The 16,119-nt window shown below is 66.2% G+C and overlaps 1 protein-coding gene across 1 annotated transcript in view; it reads right to left on the reverse strand.

Annotated features, from left to right (window-relative positions):
- The window catches only part of SPEG (striated muscle enriched protein kinase), a 118,935-nt gene that overhangs the window by 55,702 nt on the left and 47,114 nt on the right, over positions 1-16,119 (reverse strand). Inside the window, exons 5-10 of the mRNA XM_077829841.1 lie at positions 13,706-13,849; positions 12,247-12,429; positions 7,553-7,764; positions 7,137-7,225; positions 6,295-6,470; positions 3,218-3,478 (exon numbers count right to left, since the gene is read on the reverse strand). Coding sequence (XP_077685967.1) covers positions 3,218-3,478; positions 6,295-6,470; positions 7,137-7,225; positions 7,553-7,764; positions 12,247-12,429; positions 13,706-13,849 — 1,065 coding nt within the window. The remainder of the gene's footprint in view (positions 1-3,217; positions 3,479-6,294; positions 6,471-7,136; positions 7,226-7,552; positions 7,765-12,246; positions 12,430-13,705; positions 13,850-16,119) is intronic.

The following is a 16,119-nucleotide window of genomic DNA, read 5'->3' on the forward strand; positions in this document are numbered from 1 at the left end:
TCCACTTTGTCCACGTCTTTCCTGCAATGTGGCGCCCAGAACTGGACGCAAGACTCCACTTGAGGCCTAATCAGCGTGGAGCAGAGCGGAAGAATTAAGGCTCGTGTCCGGCTTACGACACTCATAGAATCATAGAATATCAGGGTTGGAAGGGACCTCAGGAGGTCATCTAGTCCAACCCCCTGCTCAAAAGCAGGACCCATACCCAATTAAATCATCCCAGCCAGGGCTTTATCAAGCCAGGGCTTTATCAAGCCTGACCTTAAAAACTTCCACCACCTCCCTAGGCAACGCATTCCAGTGCGTCACCACCCTCCTAGTGAAAAAGTTTTTCCTAATATCCAACCTAAACCTCCCCCACTGCAACTTGAGACCATCACTCCTTGTCCTGTCCTCTTCCACCACTGAGAATAGTCTAGAACCATCCTCTCTGGAACCACCTCTCAGGTAGTTGAAAGCAGCTATCAAATCCCCCCTCATTCTTCTCTTCTGCAGACTAAACAATCCCAGTTCCCTCAGCCTCTCCTCATAACTCATGTGTTCCAGGCCCCTAATCATTTTTGTTGCCCTTCGCTGGACTCTCTCCAATTTATCCACATCCTTCTTGTAGTGTGGGGCCCAAAACTGGACACAGTACTCCAGATGAGGCCTCACCAATGTCGAATAGAGGGGGACGATCACGTCCCTCGATCTGCTCGCTATGCCCCTACTTATACATCCCAAAATGCCATTGGCCTTCTTGGCAACAAGGGCACACTGCTGGCTCATATCCAGCTTCTCGTCCACTGTCACCCCTAGGTCCTTTTCCGCAGAACTGCTGCCTAGCCATTCGGTCCCTAGTCTGTAGCGGTGCATTGGATTCTTCCGTCCTAAGTGCAGGACCCTGCATTTATCCTTATTGAACCTCATCAGATTTCTTTTGGCCCAATCCTCCAATTTGTCTAGGTCCCTCTGTATCCTATCCCTGCCCTCCAGCGTATCTACCACTCCTCCCAGTTTAGTATCATCCGCAAATTTGCTGAGAGTGCAATCCACACCATCCTCCAGATCATTTATGAAGATATTGAACAAAACCGGCCCCAGGACCGACCCTTGGGGCACTCCACTAGATACCGGCTGCCAATTAGACATGGAGCCATTGATCACTACCCGTTGAGCCCGACAATCTAGCCAACTTTCTACCCACCTTATAGTCCATTCATCCAGCCCATACTTCCTTAACTTGCTGACAAGAATACTGTGGGAGACCGTGTCAAAAGCTTTGCTAAAGTCAAGAAACAATACATCCACCGCTTTCCCTTCATCCACAGAACCAGTAATCTCATCATAGAAGGCGATTAGATTAGTCAGGCATGACCTTCCCTTGGTGAATCCATGCTGACTGTTCCTGATCACTTTCCTCTCATGTAAGTGCTTCAGGATTGATTCCTTGAGGACCTGCTCCATGATTTTTCCGGGGATTAGCATGATTTCTCCTGCTAATACAGCCCAGAGTGACGCACGCTTTTTTTGCAATAGAGTTACACTGTTGACTCATATCTAGCTTGTGGTCGACTCTGACCCCGAGATCTCTTTCCGCAGTGCTCCTTCCTCGGCCGTCATTGCTCATTGTGTGTGTGTCACCGATTGTTCCTTCCCAAGTGGAGGACTTGGCATTTGTCCTTATTGAATTTCGTCCTATTTACTGCAGACCATTTCTCCAGTTTGTCCAGATCATTTTGAATTTCAATCCTATCCCCAAAGCACTTGCAACCCCTCCCAGCTTGGTAGCATCCACAAACGTTATAAATGTACTCTCTGTCTTTATCTTTATCTACATCACTGATGAAGAGATTGAACAGAACCGGACCCAGAACTGATCCCTGCGGGACCCCACTCGTGATGCCCGTCCAGCCTGACTGTGACCACTGGTAACTACTCTCTGGGAACGGTTTTCCTACCAGTTTTGCACCCACCTTATAGTAGCTCCATCTAGGCTGCGTTTCCCTAGTTTGTTTATGAGAAGGTCATGGGAGACAGTATCAAAAGCCTTACTAAAGTCAAGATAGATCACATCTACCCCTTCCTCCCATCCACAGGGCTTGTTACCCTGTCAAAGCAAGATATTAGGTTGGTTTGACACGATTTGTTCTTGACAAATCCATGCTGACTGTTACTTATCACCTCGTTATCTTCTAGGTGCTTTCAGATTGTTTGCTTAATGATTTGCTCCATTAACTTTCCAGGTACAGAAGTTAAGGTGACTGGTCTGTAATTCCCCGGGTTGTCCTTATTTCTCTTTTTATAGCTAGGTGCTATATTTGCCCTTTTCCTGTTCTCAGGTATCTCTCCCATCCTCCAAGAGCTCTCAGAGATAATCGCTAATGGCTCAGAGATCTCTTCCCTCTGTTCCTTTAGTATTCTGGGATGCATTTCACCAGGCCCTGCCAACTTGAAGACATCAAACTTGTCTAATTCTTACCTCCTCCTTTTCCTAGCCTCAAATCCTACTTGCCCAATGCTGAAATGCAGCCACCTCCAGGGTGGGAGGCAGCTGCTCTTAGACCGTCCGGCCTTTGTGTCAGATGCCCAAGGAACCGGGCCCTGCACCCCTTTGTCCTGAGGCAGAGATGGGGCCCAGGGAAGGACAGGTGTGGGGGGAGGAGTGCCGGGGCCCTTGGCACCCACAGACACACTCAGCTGAGGACGCAGGCCCTTGGACTGCACTGCCCCTTACACGGCCCTAGTGGGGGCTGCTGCCTGCTCTGCTGGGTGACAGCGGGGCAGCTCAGCCCCCCAACACACCCGTGTCCCAACCCCCATCACTGAAGGGAGCAGCAGAGTAGCGGCTGCTCCTGGGAGCCAGGCCAAGCCCTGAGCCTGCCTCAGCACCTGCCCAGCTGGCCCCAGGCCTGGGCCACACTCAGCTCCCAGCCCCCAGGAGCAAGGGACCGTGGAAGGGCAGGCCCTGCCCAGGCGGGTCCCTCCCCACAGCATCAGCCTGTAACTGGGGGTGGGGTTCCCAGCAATCCCTGGCCGGGGCCTAGGGCAGAGATCCCAGAGCTGGGCCACCCCGGGCCTAGCAGAGGTGCAGTGACTGGCGAGTGGAGCCCAGAGGGTCCCCATGGACGGTCTGGTCCCTCGGGGCTACCAGGAGGTGGGGGCCCTGCCGGGCCAGGCACAGGGCGCCCCCCACGGGGCAGTGATGACCCCGCACACCGGGTGCGGAGCCCCTTACCCTTGGCCGTGCTCAGCTTGCACGTGTAGATGCCGCTGTCGTCCTCGTGCACGGAGGTGAGCAGCAGCTTGCACTTGTGCCCGTCAAAATGCATCTTGCACTTGAGCAGGGCGGGCTGCAGCAGCCGCCCCCGCGAGAGCCAGTCCACGTCCAGGTCCGGCGGGCCCGTCACCAGGCACTCGAAGAGCACCAGCTCCCCGGCCCCGACCGTCACGTCCTGCAGCGGGGTCACCACGGCCAGAGCCTGGCTCGCGGGGTGTGCTGGGGAGAGAGAAACGCACCTGAGCCACTGAACGGGAACGACAGAGGGGGCAGGGAGCAGGGGGAGGAGCAGGGTGCCCAGGGACGGGAGGCAGGGCCCCCAGGACACACAGGGAACGGGGGGGTGGGCAGTGCCACCCAGGGACACGCAGGGAATGGGGGGATGGGCAGGGCTCCCTGGGACATGCAGGGAATAGGAGAGGGGCAGGGTGCTCGGGAAAGCGGGGGGCAGGACCCTTGGGACATGTTGGGAATGGGGTCAGGGCCCCCCCGGGGACATGCCGGGAGCGGGGGGACAGGCCCCGAAGGGCCCTGTGGAAGGGGGTGCAGGATGCATGGCACCCCAGGACATTGAGAAGGCGGCAGAGGGCAGGGGCCACCTGGCCCCACCGCAGAGGATGACAAGTGCAGGAGGATCTGACGGGGTTGGGGCTCTGTGCCTTGAACAAACCACACAGCACTTTACCAAACACACTTTATTAGAGCTACAAAAAAGTCCCAGCCCCCAGCCCCACACTGGGAGCACCCAGGCCTGGGGACCCCTGGGTGCGGCAGTGGGCCCTGCCGGCACAGTGCATTGGGGGAGCCGTTTGTGCTACTTCACAGCCTGGGCCCGATGCTGGCTGGGCAGAGGCTGCCGGGGGTGCTCTCCGGGTAGGGGTGGGGGGCAGTGGGTCTCCTGCCCCTGCCCCCAGGCATGTTTGTTCCCAAGCTGCCCAGTGTCCAGGGTTTCCCCGTCCCTTCTGCCCGGCCCCGGGCTGGCACCGTCTCTGCAGAGAGGCTCCCTGCTCCTTGGCAGTGCTGAAGAGGAGCAGCAGGACACACAGACGCGGACACACGGACAGACTGAGAGACAGACAGCATCACGCAGCCACCACGGCCCGGCTTGCAGACGCTGGGCGCGGCCCAGCTGGGCCTGCAGCGCCCCCTGGCCCCGGCACTGTGCTATGCCCAACTGGCCCCGCCCACGCCCCAAGGCTCCGCCTTGGTTCCGCCTCCCCCGCCGGCCAGCAAGACCCACAGCCGCTAGTCCACGCGTTAGCCTTGGAGCCCAGAGTCCAGGAGGTGGCGGCGGGTCGGGGGCCAGGCCCGGGGCGCCAGGCCCTGCCCCTTGGTCACTCCGTCCCTTTTGGAGCAGAAGGCAAGAACGCAAGGCGAGGTCCGGTGCCTAAGAGGTGGGCGCTAAAGAGCCCCGAGGCCGTGGCTCTGTGGGACGCGCCCCCTTATCGCACTCCCCCTGTGTACAGACAAAAACCGCAGTCAGCAAGCAGCAGGGTTAGTGCAGCCGAGACGGGCACAGGACGCGGGCACAGGACGCGGGCACAGGACGCGGGCACAGGACGCGGGCACAGGACGCGGGCACACGTGACATCCCTGCCTGCAAAGGGGCTGGGCGACTGGGCTGGGGCCTGGCCTGGGACAGCAGGGTTCTCGGCTGCACCAGCAGGACGGGGGCCCAGGAGCCGCCCCGGGACCCAGCAGGACGGGGGCCCAGGAGCCGCCCCGGAGGTCTGGCAGCCCAGCCCGGCCGTCGGCTCGTAACTAAACTCCACCCCAGCAGGCGTCGACCAGGCTCCGTCTCGCCTGGAGCTGCCCTGTGACCCCCGTGCGGGCTGGGAACACCCCAACAGCGTCCGTGCCAGGCGGGAGGCCTGGGCCCAAGCCCTGCTGCTGGGCTCCCGCTGCCCGTTTGCTGTCTGTAAGGGGGCAGCAGCTGGCGTGGCCGGGAGGTGCCAGGTCTCATAGGGATCGGTGGCCACAGCATCCCGCAGGGCGCTGGGGGGGCAGCGAAGGAAACGCACCAGAGCGGCAGGGCCAAGAGCCCCCACCACGCTCAGGCCAGCACGGCCCAGCGAGCCACGGGCGTGGCCCAGGCCGCCCTGCGCATGGCAAGGCGCACGGGGACAGGGGGGCCAAACCTGGCTGAGATGGAGCCGCCCAGGTGCTCATGGGCACAGCCCTCCTCCCAGGAGGAGCACCACGAAACTCCTGCAGCAGGGACCAAAGCCCAGGACACCAGGCACCCTGGCTCTACAGTGCAGGCAGGGACTGAGGGAACCAGCAGAACCGTACAGGGGAGCCAGGGCTGGGACAGGAGGGGGCTGTGGGGTCGGGATTGAGGGGCACAGGCAGGGCTGTGGATGGGAAGCCCAGGGCTGGGACAGGAGGGGGCTGCAAGTCAGGAGTGAGGGGCACCGGCAGAGCTGGGGGGAGCCCAGGGCTGGGACAGGAGGGGGCTGCGGGTCAGGAGTGAGGGGCACCGGCAGGGCTGTGGATGGGAAGCCCAGGGCTGGGACAGGAGGGGGCTGCGGGTCAGGAGTGAGGGGCACCAGCAGAGCTGGGGGGAGCCCATGGCTGGGACAGGAGGGGGCTGTGGGGTCGGGATTGAGGGGCACAGGCAGGGCTGTGGATGGGGAGCCCAGGGCTGGGGTTGCAGGGGGCTGCGGGTCAGGAGTGAGGGGCACCGGCAGAGCTGGGGGGCAGGGCTGGGCTGGGGCAGAACGGCGGGAATAGGGGTCAGGACAGATCTGACTTTTCTCTCGGTTCTCCAGAGCAGTTTCTCCACCGGCAATGGGATCCAACGCTCCAGCCCCCGCGAGCCTCCAGTGACCCCCCGCCCCGCCAGCCTCTGGGGCCACGCTGGGGATGGGCGCGTGGACCAGTCGCTGGGCCCAGGCTCCAGCCCCTGCAGGGCCGGGGCCTCCGCAGAGCCGGGCAGCCGTGCCTCACCCTGTCCTGGGAGCAGCTCCTCTCGGGGGGCCCCCCCGGCCTCCCGCAGCCCAGCGAGCAGGGTCGCGGCCAGGCCCGGGCGTTACCTCGGACCTGCAGCTTGGCCTCGCACTGCTTGGTGCCGTACTCGTTGATGGCTTTGCAGGCGTAGAAGCCGGCGTCCGCGCGCTCAGCCGCCAGGATGTGCAGGGTGGAGGCGCCGCCCGCCCCCTCCACCACGGAGAGCCGACGCCCCAGCTTCACCGGCTGCCGGTTCCTCAGCCTGCGGGGGGGCACAGTCAGAGCCTGCCCCCACCTGGTGGGAGCCAGCTCCCATGCTGCCCGCGGGCACGTCCCACCTGGCACTGGCCGAACCCAGGGCTCTCACCCGCCTCCTGCCTCACCAGCCCCAAACCCGGCCTCTGCTCCTGCCCTGGGGCCGGATGGGAGCCGGGGGCCCCGAGAGGGGAAAAGCCCCGTGCCCCATTCCCCGCCCCCCTGGGCCAGCCAGTCCCTGCCCTGAGGCCGGATGGGAGCCGGGGGCCCCGAGAGGGGAAAGGCCCCGTGCCCCATTCCCCGCCCCCCCGGGCCAGCCAGTCCCTGCCCTGGGTCCAGATGGGAGCCGGCGCCCCCTAGAGGAGACAGGTCCTGTGCCCCATTCCCTGGCCCCCCTGAGCCAGCCAGCCCCTGCCCTGTGCCCCATTCCCTGGGCCCCCTGAGCCAGCCAGCCCCTGCCCTGGGGCCGGGTGGGAGCCAGAGCCCCCTAGAGGGAACAGGCCCCATGTCCCATTTCCCACCCCCCTGAGCCAGCCCACCCCAGCCCCATGCCCCATTCCCATTCAGACTGTTGCCATCCCGTTGCAGGAGCGTTCCTGCAGTAACACGAACGGCACCAGGGCCCGGGACTCCCTCCCTCCCATGGCCGGGGAGCCCGCGCTGGAGGACTCACCAGTAGATGATGGGTTTGGGTTCGCCCCGGACCCGGGTGCTCATGCTGACGTCCTGCCCCTCCAGCACTGACTGGTCACTCAGAGCCAGCTGGGGTGGGAAGCACATGAGGGCAGGGGGTCAGACAGCGAGCGCCAAGCCGCCCGCGGGGACCAGAGCAGGGAGTGAGGGTCACCCCAGCACGGCAAGACCAGCCAACAGGAGGAGGCGCCCAAGGTGGGAGCTGCTGTCACAGAGCCCCATGGGGCAGGGGCTTGTGGGCCTCACGGTGCCCCGGCAGACACCCCAATGCTAGTCAGGGCAGCCCAGGCTGTGTCCAGGCTCCAGGAGAGGCAAACCCCTGCCCAGTAACCCCGGGGCACCAGGACCTGGGGGCAGACAGGAAGGGCCCCCCCACCCCAGGACCCACCCCCTCACCTCAAAGGTGGGGGCAGCCTTGAAGTTGGTCTCCACGGGGCTGCGGGATGCGCCAAGGTTGACTTTGTGCTGCAGCTTCCCGGCCAGACAGTGCTGGGGGGTCCCGGACGCTGGGAATTCCTCCAGGGGGCTCAGGTACTCCTCATCCGACGTGATGGGGCTGGCCAGGGCCAGGGGGGGCGGCAGGGGCCCCTGGCTCTCCGCAGGGGGCGCTGGCTCAGGAGAGAGCAGGTAGTAAGGCTGGTTAAGGGTGCCAGGTTGTGACGAAGTGGGACTGTTCTTAATGTTTCCTCTGAATAGTGTGGGGGTGCCTCAGTTTCCCCTAGGCAGTTCTTAAGTATCTAGGGGGTGGGGTAAGGGTGTATGACCGTTGCAGAGCCCTGGAAAGCAGGTGTGTGCAGGGGTCTGGACACAGAGAATGGCCGACACCCTGTTTCCTGGCCACTGATGCCCTGGGCCCTTCCCCCCTGCATGGTGAGAGCTAAAGGGTTGGAGAACAAAGGAATGCGGTGACCTCCTGGCCTGGGAAAGGGACAAAGCCCAGAGGAGGAGGGGCTGGAGGGAGTTTCAGTTTGGGGCTGGCTGGGGACGAGGAGTGAAGGGCAGACGTGGTGGTCTGGCTCACTGCCCCCCAAAATGGACCCAGCTGAGGGGTCCTGTTCTCTGCAGCTACAAGCTCTGTGTTAGACCATGTTCCTGTCATCTAATAAATCCGATGAAGTGAGCTGTAGCTCACGAAAGCTCACGTTCAAATAAATTGGTTAGTCTCTAAGGTGCCACAAGTCCTCCTTTTCTTTTTGCGAATACAGACTAACACGGCTGTTACTCTGAAACTAATAAACCTCTGTTTTCGCGGCTGGCTGAGAGTCCCGTCTGACTGCGGAGTTGGGGGGCAGGACCCTCTGGCTTCCCCAAGACCCCGCCTGGGCGGACTCGCTGTGGGAAGCGCACGGAGGGGCAGAGGAGGCTGAATGCTCCGGGGTCAGACCCAGGAAGGTGGAAGCCGGGTGAGCTGTGTGTCCTGCAGGTTTCAGAGTAACAGCCATGTAAGCCTGTATTTGCAAAAGAAAAGGAGTACTTGTGGCACCTTAGAGACTAACCAATTTATTTGTGGGGAGAGAAAACCTTTTGTAGTGATCACCCATTTTTTCATGCTTTGTGTGTATAAAAAGATCTTCCACAGTTTCCACATTGTGCATCCGATGAAGTGAGCTGTAGCTCACGAAAGCTTATGCTCAAATAAATTGGTTAGTCTCTAAGGTGCCACGAGTCCTCCTTTTCTTTTTGTGTGTCCTGCAGACAGGCTGCTCCCAGAGAGGAGACTTCCGCAGAGTCGTAGGGAGCAGTTCCAGAGCATCGCCCCGGGATGCCGTGACACAGGTCCCCTGGCCATGGCAAGCCCCTGGCTGGGATGGCAGCACCGGGCGACGTCCCATGGGACCGGACGGGCAGCGAGGGCACCCAGGGTGGCAGCACGCACAGGGCAGAGCAGCCAGGGCTCCGACAAGGCGGGCACAGTGCAGCTCTATCATTCCCCACCCCCCCCCGCCCCGTCTTCCCTCAGACCCCAGGCCGGGGCAAGCACTGGGGGAGGGTCTCCCCCTGACACCCCAGCCTGAGACGAGGGGAAGGATGGGACCTTGCGGCACCCCCGTGGGAGCCCCCCGGCCAATCCCTTTCAGAGCCCAGGCCGCTGGGGCCGGAGCCTGTGGGCGAGTGCGGGGAGGAGGCCAAGCAGACGATAAGGGGTTGAGATAGGGGGACAGGCTGGCTCACGAGGCAGCTGCCGTCCGTCCGCCTGGCTCTCCAGGGCTGAAGGTGACATTGGCAGCCGCACTCATGCTCCAGCCTCGGGGTCCTGCCCCCCTGGACCCGGGGCTGTGCCGCAGAGGGGAACAGGAGCCCGAGCAGTGTGCAGGCCGGTGACCCCGGGGCAGGGACCTGGGGCTCGGCTCCCAAGGATGCAGGGGGCAGCAGATGCTGCTGACGAGATGGCCAGCAAGGAGCCCCCGGGCACTCCCACTAGGCAAGGCTCCCACCCCTCCATCTGGGCTTGCCCGGGGCGGTTGCACAGAGGCAGGCATGGCGGGATGCCGAGGGGCAGGGGCTGAGCATCGCCTGTCCACGGGCACAGGGACCCAGCATGCTGCCTGCAAGGGCGGCCCAGAGACAGTGCAGCAGACCCATCCCAGCCACTCGTGTGCCAGGGAGCCCTGGTCAGATACCAGGGTAACAGGCTCATGCACCCACCCCATGGGACAGGCCACATGCCCGTTGCTCTGGGTGGGGATGAGAGATCCAAGGGTGCCAGGCTGCCCTGCCCCCCACAGCAGAGGGCCCCCCACGTGCTCAACCCCCTGCCCCCAGAGGCTAGTACACAGGGGGCTAATCGCTGCCCTCCCTTTAGTAGCACAGGGCAAGGGGGGAGCAGGCAGCCCAGGCCGGAGGGGGCACCAGCTGCAGGAACAGTGGCCCAGGTGTGTCCCCACCCCCACAGAGAGAGGCCGGGGGTGCCCAGCCCAGGGCCTAGGGTCTCTGTGGCCTGGAAACCAGCCTCTGGGAGTGGGGCTAGGACCCAGTGCAGAAACACCCCTTGGGAAACGGCCAGAGCCCCAAACGTCATGGACACTCGGGGGTCAACACTGGGGTGGGCAGAGGGGGCCTGCGGGGAGTTGGGGGCAGGTAGCTGGGCACAGCCCACTGCGGGCAGACGGCGTCGGGGGGGTTAGGGGCAGGAATCCAGGCACACCCGGTGCGGGCAGAGAGTCCGGACGGGGAGTTGGGAGCAGGGAGCCAGGCACACCCCGGGGCGGGCAGAGGGGATCTGGGGGGAGGGGTTGGGGGCAGGGCACACCCAGTGCGGGCAGAGGGTCGGGAGGGGTTGGGTGCAGGGAGCCGGGAACTCCCGGGGCGGGCAGAGGGGATTGGGGGGGGAGGTTGGGGGCAGGGAGCCGTGCACACCCGGGGCGGGCAGAGGGGATGGGGGGGGGGGAGGTTGGGGGCAGGGAGCCGGGCACTCCCGGGGCGGGCAGAGGGGATCGGGGGGGGGAGGTTGGGGGCAGGGAGCCGGGCACTCCCGGGGCGGGCAGAGGGGATCGGGGGGGGGAGGTTGGGGGCAGGGAGCCGGGCACTCCCGGGGCGGGCAGAGGCGATCGGGGGGGGGAGGTTGGGGGCAGGGAGCCGGGCACTCCCGGGGCGGGCAGAGGGGATCGGGGGGGGGGGGCAGGTTGGGGGCAGGGAGCCGGGCACTCCCGGGGCGGGCAGAGGGGATCGGGGGGGGAGGTTGGGGGCAGGGAGCCGGGCACCCCCGGGGCGGGCAGAGGGGGGGGGGACACGCCATGGGACACGCCCCGTGCCCGGGAGGGGCCGCCCGGCTGCGTCCCCAGCGCACCTGCCCCCGCCCCCGCCCGGCCCGGCCCGGCTCGGCTCGGCTCTGCGGAGCCCCAGCGCCCGCGGGCCGCGCCGCGACTCACCCAGGGCGGCGGGCGGCTCCATCCCCGCAGGGCGCCCGCCCGGCAGCGTGAGACCGCGACCCGCCGGGGCCGGGCTGGGCCCCGCCCCCCGAACCCCCCAGGCAGGCGGGGCGAGCCCCGGGCAGGGTCCGGGTCCGGGTCCGGGTCCGACGCCGCGGGGATGGGCGCAGCCAGGCCCCGCTCTCTGCTGGCCCCGCCCCGGAGACGCTTCTCCAGCCTGCAGCCTCCGTCCGCCTCCCTCCCCCCGGCCCTGGGTCTGATGGGAGCCGGTGCCCCCCCGCTCTGGGGCCCGCAGCCCCGAGGAGGGTCCATTTCGGTGCCGTCAGCCCAGCGTGGAGCCCGGTTCTGCCCGGCCAGGCGCTGCCCCCCTGTCCTGCGCCCCCCAGCACCAGTCCTGGACGCTGGCAAGGCCCCTTCCCCAGCAGGATGGACCAGGGCTGGGCCCCTCGGCCCGCTGTGGTGCCCCCCCGCCCCCTCCGGGCCACGGCGGCGCGGCCAGCCCACGGCAGCGTTCCCGGCCCTTCGCCCCACCAGCCCCGGCTGAAGGGGGCCGGCTCAGGCGCGGGCTGGGTGAACCTCCTGCTGGTGGCTCAGCACCCCAGGGACCCGCCGGGCCTGGGCTGGGCGGAGGCGGGGGGCAGTTGGGCTCGGCCCCCTGGGGTTCTAGGTAGCCCCTGGCCAACCAGGATGGCCCATGGGAAGGGCACGCTTGGCAGCCCTGAGGGAGGAGCAGAGGCCCTGGGGTTTCGCCCGGGGGAGCCCGCAGGAGCCCTTGGCCAGGCTCCCGGGGCAGGGCAGGGCCACGTCTCTGGGCCCCCTCCAGGAAAGTCTCCAGGCTGGCGGATCCCTGGGGCTCGTGCTGCACAGTGTGGGGTGCTGCCGGCCCACGACGGGGCGGGGTGCTGAGGAGCAGGGTGGGGCCGCGGGGGCAGTGCCAGGGTGCTGATGGGCACCGCTGGGGACCCACTGGTGCTGGGAGCCCAGACAGGCAGCAGGACCCTCCGTGCTCCCAGCTGGCCGCACGTCAGCCGCCCGGCTCAGACAGAGCCTTGTAGGGTAAGGGAGCCGGGTGCCTGCCAGCGACAGCCTCCCACCCCCTCACGCTGGCTCTGGCCTGCTGCTCCTCCTCCCCCGGGCTGGGCCAGCCCCACAGGGAGCCGCCCCCGCCAAGGCCAAGCCAGGCCCCCCCTCCCGCAGGCCCCGCGCCCCCCCAGCCCTTACCCGGCTGCACGGTCAGCTTGGCGCTGCAGTACGACTCCCCCGCCTCGTTGGCCGCCGTGACGGTGTACAGGCCGGCGTCAGCCCCCCGGGCGCTCTGCAGCAGCAGGGTATGGCGCTCACCCTCCACTTTGATGGGGCGCCAGGCACTGCCCCTCAGCAGGACGCCATCCTTCCTCCAGGACACTGGGGTGGGAGAGGGCAGGTCACGCGGGAGGGAACGGCTGGGTTTCCCGCGGGGGCTGACTCTGCAAGGCCCTGCCAGGGGGCAGGGCCCCCCATCACTGCCGGGGAGCAGGGCACTGCACTGCCCGTCGTCATCAGGGCCCCCCCATCACTGCACTGGGGCCCTGCGGGGGCAGCACTGCTCCCCATTATTGCCGGGGGCACGTTGCCCCCCCAGGTGTAGCCAGAATCCAACCCGCTGCAGTTCCCGTGACTCCTGCCCCCTAGTGGCTGGTTTGGGGACGCGCTGCTGCCCGTGGCCCCGCGCCGGGCACCCCGTCTGTCTGGACATGGCCAGGGAGCTCCACTCCCTCCCCTTCCCCCTTGTGCCCTGCTGCCCACACACATTCCCCTGCACCCCCAGAGGGTCAGCGAGGGCGGCAGGGCTCAGCCCAGCTAGATCCCCAGGCAGCCCCCAGCCCAGATACAGACAGTGGCTGGGACAGAGACTCCGGCCTCCCGGGTTCTGACACCGCCTCGGTGTGACACTGGCAAGTCCCTTTGCCAGCCGGGGCTTCGTTCCCCTGCCCCAGATCTCAGCGTGGGGCTGCGTGAGGAGCCTCTCCGTCACCTGCTTCCCCGCGGCCCACCCAGCACAGATGGAGTCGTTGCCATTCTCCAGCCGGCATCTCGTGCCGCCGGCGAGGCCTTTCCTCAGACCCGGGCATGGGCCGTGGGGGCATGGGCCGTGGTGTCCCGGCCCGAGGGGCAGCTCCAAAGTGCAGTCGGCCATCACGCAAACATCCCCTCGCCAGGGCTGTGGGAGCCGCTGTAGCCCAGTCACCTACAGCCACGCTGCCAGGAGGTGCCCGGGGAGCGCAGGCAGGGCAGCCCTGAGCCCCAGCGGCACGGCCTGCCTGGCAAACCGCACGCCGCACAGCCCACCCAGAGCTTCGCTCCCGGAAGCACCAGGCCCTGGGCGCTGTGGCGAGCACCTGGCCAGCTGGGGGGCTTCGGCCGGGGTTGGTTGCCCAGTCCCCCGCCCAGGGCCGGATTCCTGTGGCCTACCTGCCACACGCCGGGTGAACGTGCGCTAGTGACCCCCGCCCCCGGGAGGAAGGGAAGGAAGAATCACGGGGTGGAAGTGACGTACCCCAGGCCACCCACTGAGTCAGTGTCAGGACGGGGCGAGCGCCCGATTCACCAGTCCCTGCTGACTCTGCCAACCCCAGCCGGCCGGCACGCCACCAGCCCCTCCCGGCCCTGCGCAGGGCTCCGGCAGCCTGCGGCGGCTCACCTTCGGGCATGGGGTTGGCTGTGACGATGCACTTCAGCAGCACCTCTGCGCCCACCATCACCACAGCGTCCCGGATGGGGATCTCGAAGACCGGGGCCTCCAGGGGATCCTCGCCAGCGGAGACGTACGAATCATCAGACGACTCTGAGCAGGGAGAGATCAGCCCGTGGCACTGAGCAGGGACAGGGACAGAGGGTGCGCGGAGGGGGCAGCCATGGGCAGCCCCCAGCCCCCTCCCTCAAGCAGCGATTCGTGCACCAGGGAGGGAGTTCGGCCCACTCCATTGGAAGGGGGAGCGATACTGGAGTCGGGCTCTGCCCTGGGGTGCAGCCATCTCTGCTCCAGGCTATGCAGAGGAGAGAAGCGTCTCCTGCTTTGCCCAGCTCTCCCGTTGCACCTTTGGGCTCTGGGGGGACCTGAAACGCCCCTGGACCCCGCCCATCCCCTGCCACGGGGAGCATCCCTGAGCAGCAAGCGGCGGTGGTGCCCGTCTGACAGTGCCACCCTGGCCAAGGCCAGGGACCGAACCAGGGACCTGCAGAGCTGGGCATGAGCCGCTCCAGCCAAGGAGACGGGCACCCGGGCTGGGGCTAGGGGATCCCTGCTCCAGGGGGGCACCTGGGGGCACACCAGGCACCCTGACTGGGGCTAGGGGATCCCTGCTCCGGGGGGGCACCTGGGGGTACATCGGGCTCCCTGGCTGGGGCTAGGGGATCCCTGCTCCAGGGGGGCACCTGGGGGCACACCGGGCACCCTGGCTGGGGCTAGGGGATCTCCGCTCCAGGGGGGCACTTGGGGGTACATCGGGCTCCCTGGCTGGGCTAGGGGATCCCTGTTCCAGGGGGGCACCTGGGGGCACACCGGGCACCCTGGCTGGGGCTAGGGGATCTCCGCTCCAGGGGGGCACCTGGGGGCACGTTGGGCACCCGGGCTGGGGCTAGGGGATCCCTGCTCCAGGGGGGCACTTGGGGGTGCACTGGGCACCCGGGTTGGGGCTAGGGAATCCCTGCTCCAGGGGGGCACCTGGGGGCACGTTGGGCACATGGACTAGCTAGCTAGCGGGTCCCACCTGCAGGAGAGGCGGGGATGGCACCAGGCGCCCGGCACCCCCAGCCAGACCCACAAGGCTTTCCGCTGCCAGGGAGACGCCCCCCTCTGGGTGCCCCCACTAAGCCCCCATTAGCAGCAGCCAGATTTATGGGCAGGCAGTTCCTGAGCCAGCCCCAAGAGGGCGCCCCATGCAAGAGAGAGTGGCCCTGGGGAGCCATAGAGCAGGGCAGGAAGAGCAGCCGCAGCAGGGTCCCTGTAGCAGGAAAGAGCCATAGAGAGAGTGTGCGGGGAGAGCGCCCCCTGGTGACGGGGGCAGCTCACTGCAGTGCAGTGAGTCCCAGCTGGGTGCTCTGGGGGGGCGGGTAGAGGGGTCGTTCCCCCGGGCTGGCCCACGTGCGTCCAACAAGCTCCCCCGAGCTAACCCCCGGGAACCCCCGCGGCTCGCTGGTCGCCCCCTACGCTGCAGAGCAATGCGCCCCTATGCTGCGCCCAGCACCCCTCCAGGCTGGCCAGTCCCCTCCAGCCCCCCAGCCTGCGGGCAGCGGCCTGGGGCTATTCCGCGACCCAGAGCAGGGCCGTGCTCCAGCGCCCAGGGGCCTCGGTGCAGTTACATTCCCCGCCTGGCTCGGGGCCCTTCTCCGCCCGTCCCAACGAGCGGGCGCAAAGGGCAGCGTTTGCGAGCTCCTGGCAGCACCCGGCCCTGGCAGATGGGAAAAGGGTTTGGGGAGGTGACAGAGCGGGCGTCTGGGCGCTCATGGGCAAGTCTGCCCCCCGGCCCCTGCCGCACCCGCTGGGAGCTGCGCTGGCTTCTCAGCCCGGCAGCGTGACCAGGCCACACGGCACTCCTGGCGGTGGGTTTCCCACGGGATCTGCCCCGCAGCTCCCCGCAGCAGGGCTCCCTGGGAGGTCAGGGTGCAGCTGCCGAGGGGCTGGAGCAAACTGTGCCCTCTCCAGCTGGAAATCCAGGGGCTGGCCCGGGCTCAGGGCTGCAAAATACTGTGCCCAGACAGGAAGGCCTCAGGATCATGCAAAGCCCAGTGGGCTCATGCGCTGGCCCGGGAGGGCCTTGTGCCACGATGCCAGCCCCGGGGGGTGTGATCCGTGTGCCCGGCATGCAGGGCGCCCGAACCAACTCGGGAAAGGCCAGCAGGAGGCAGCTCTGGGCACACCAGGTGCCCACTGGCCCTTGGGGAGGTGGCTTTCATTGCTGCCCAGGGCACGGGGTGCCAAGGCTCAGTCCCTATTGAGAGCTGTCTGGCCTTTCAGTGCCGGGCACCGGGGCAAAGCAACGCAGACCTGTCAAGCCAGGAACTAACCGCGCTGCCAAGGGCTCAGAGACGGGAGTTCAGACCAGGATGCAGCCT

Source organism: Eretmochelys imbricata, chromosome 11 (assembly GCF_965152235.1).
Source record: "Eretmochelys imbricata isolate rEreImb1 chromosome 11, rEreImb1.hap1, whole genome shotgun sequence".
NCBI lineage: Eukaryota > Metazoa > Chordata > Testudines > Cheloniidae > Eretmochelys > Eretmochelys imbricata.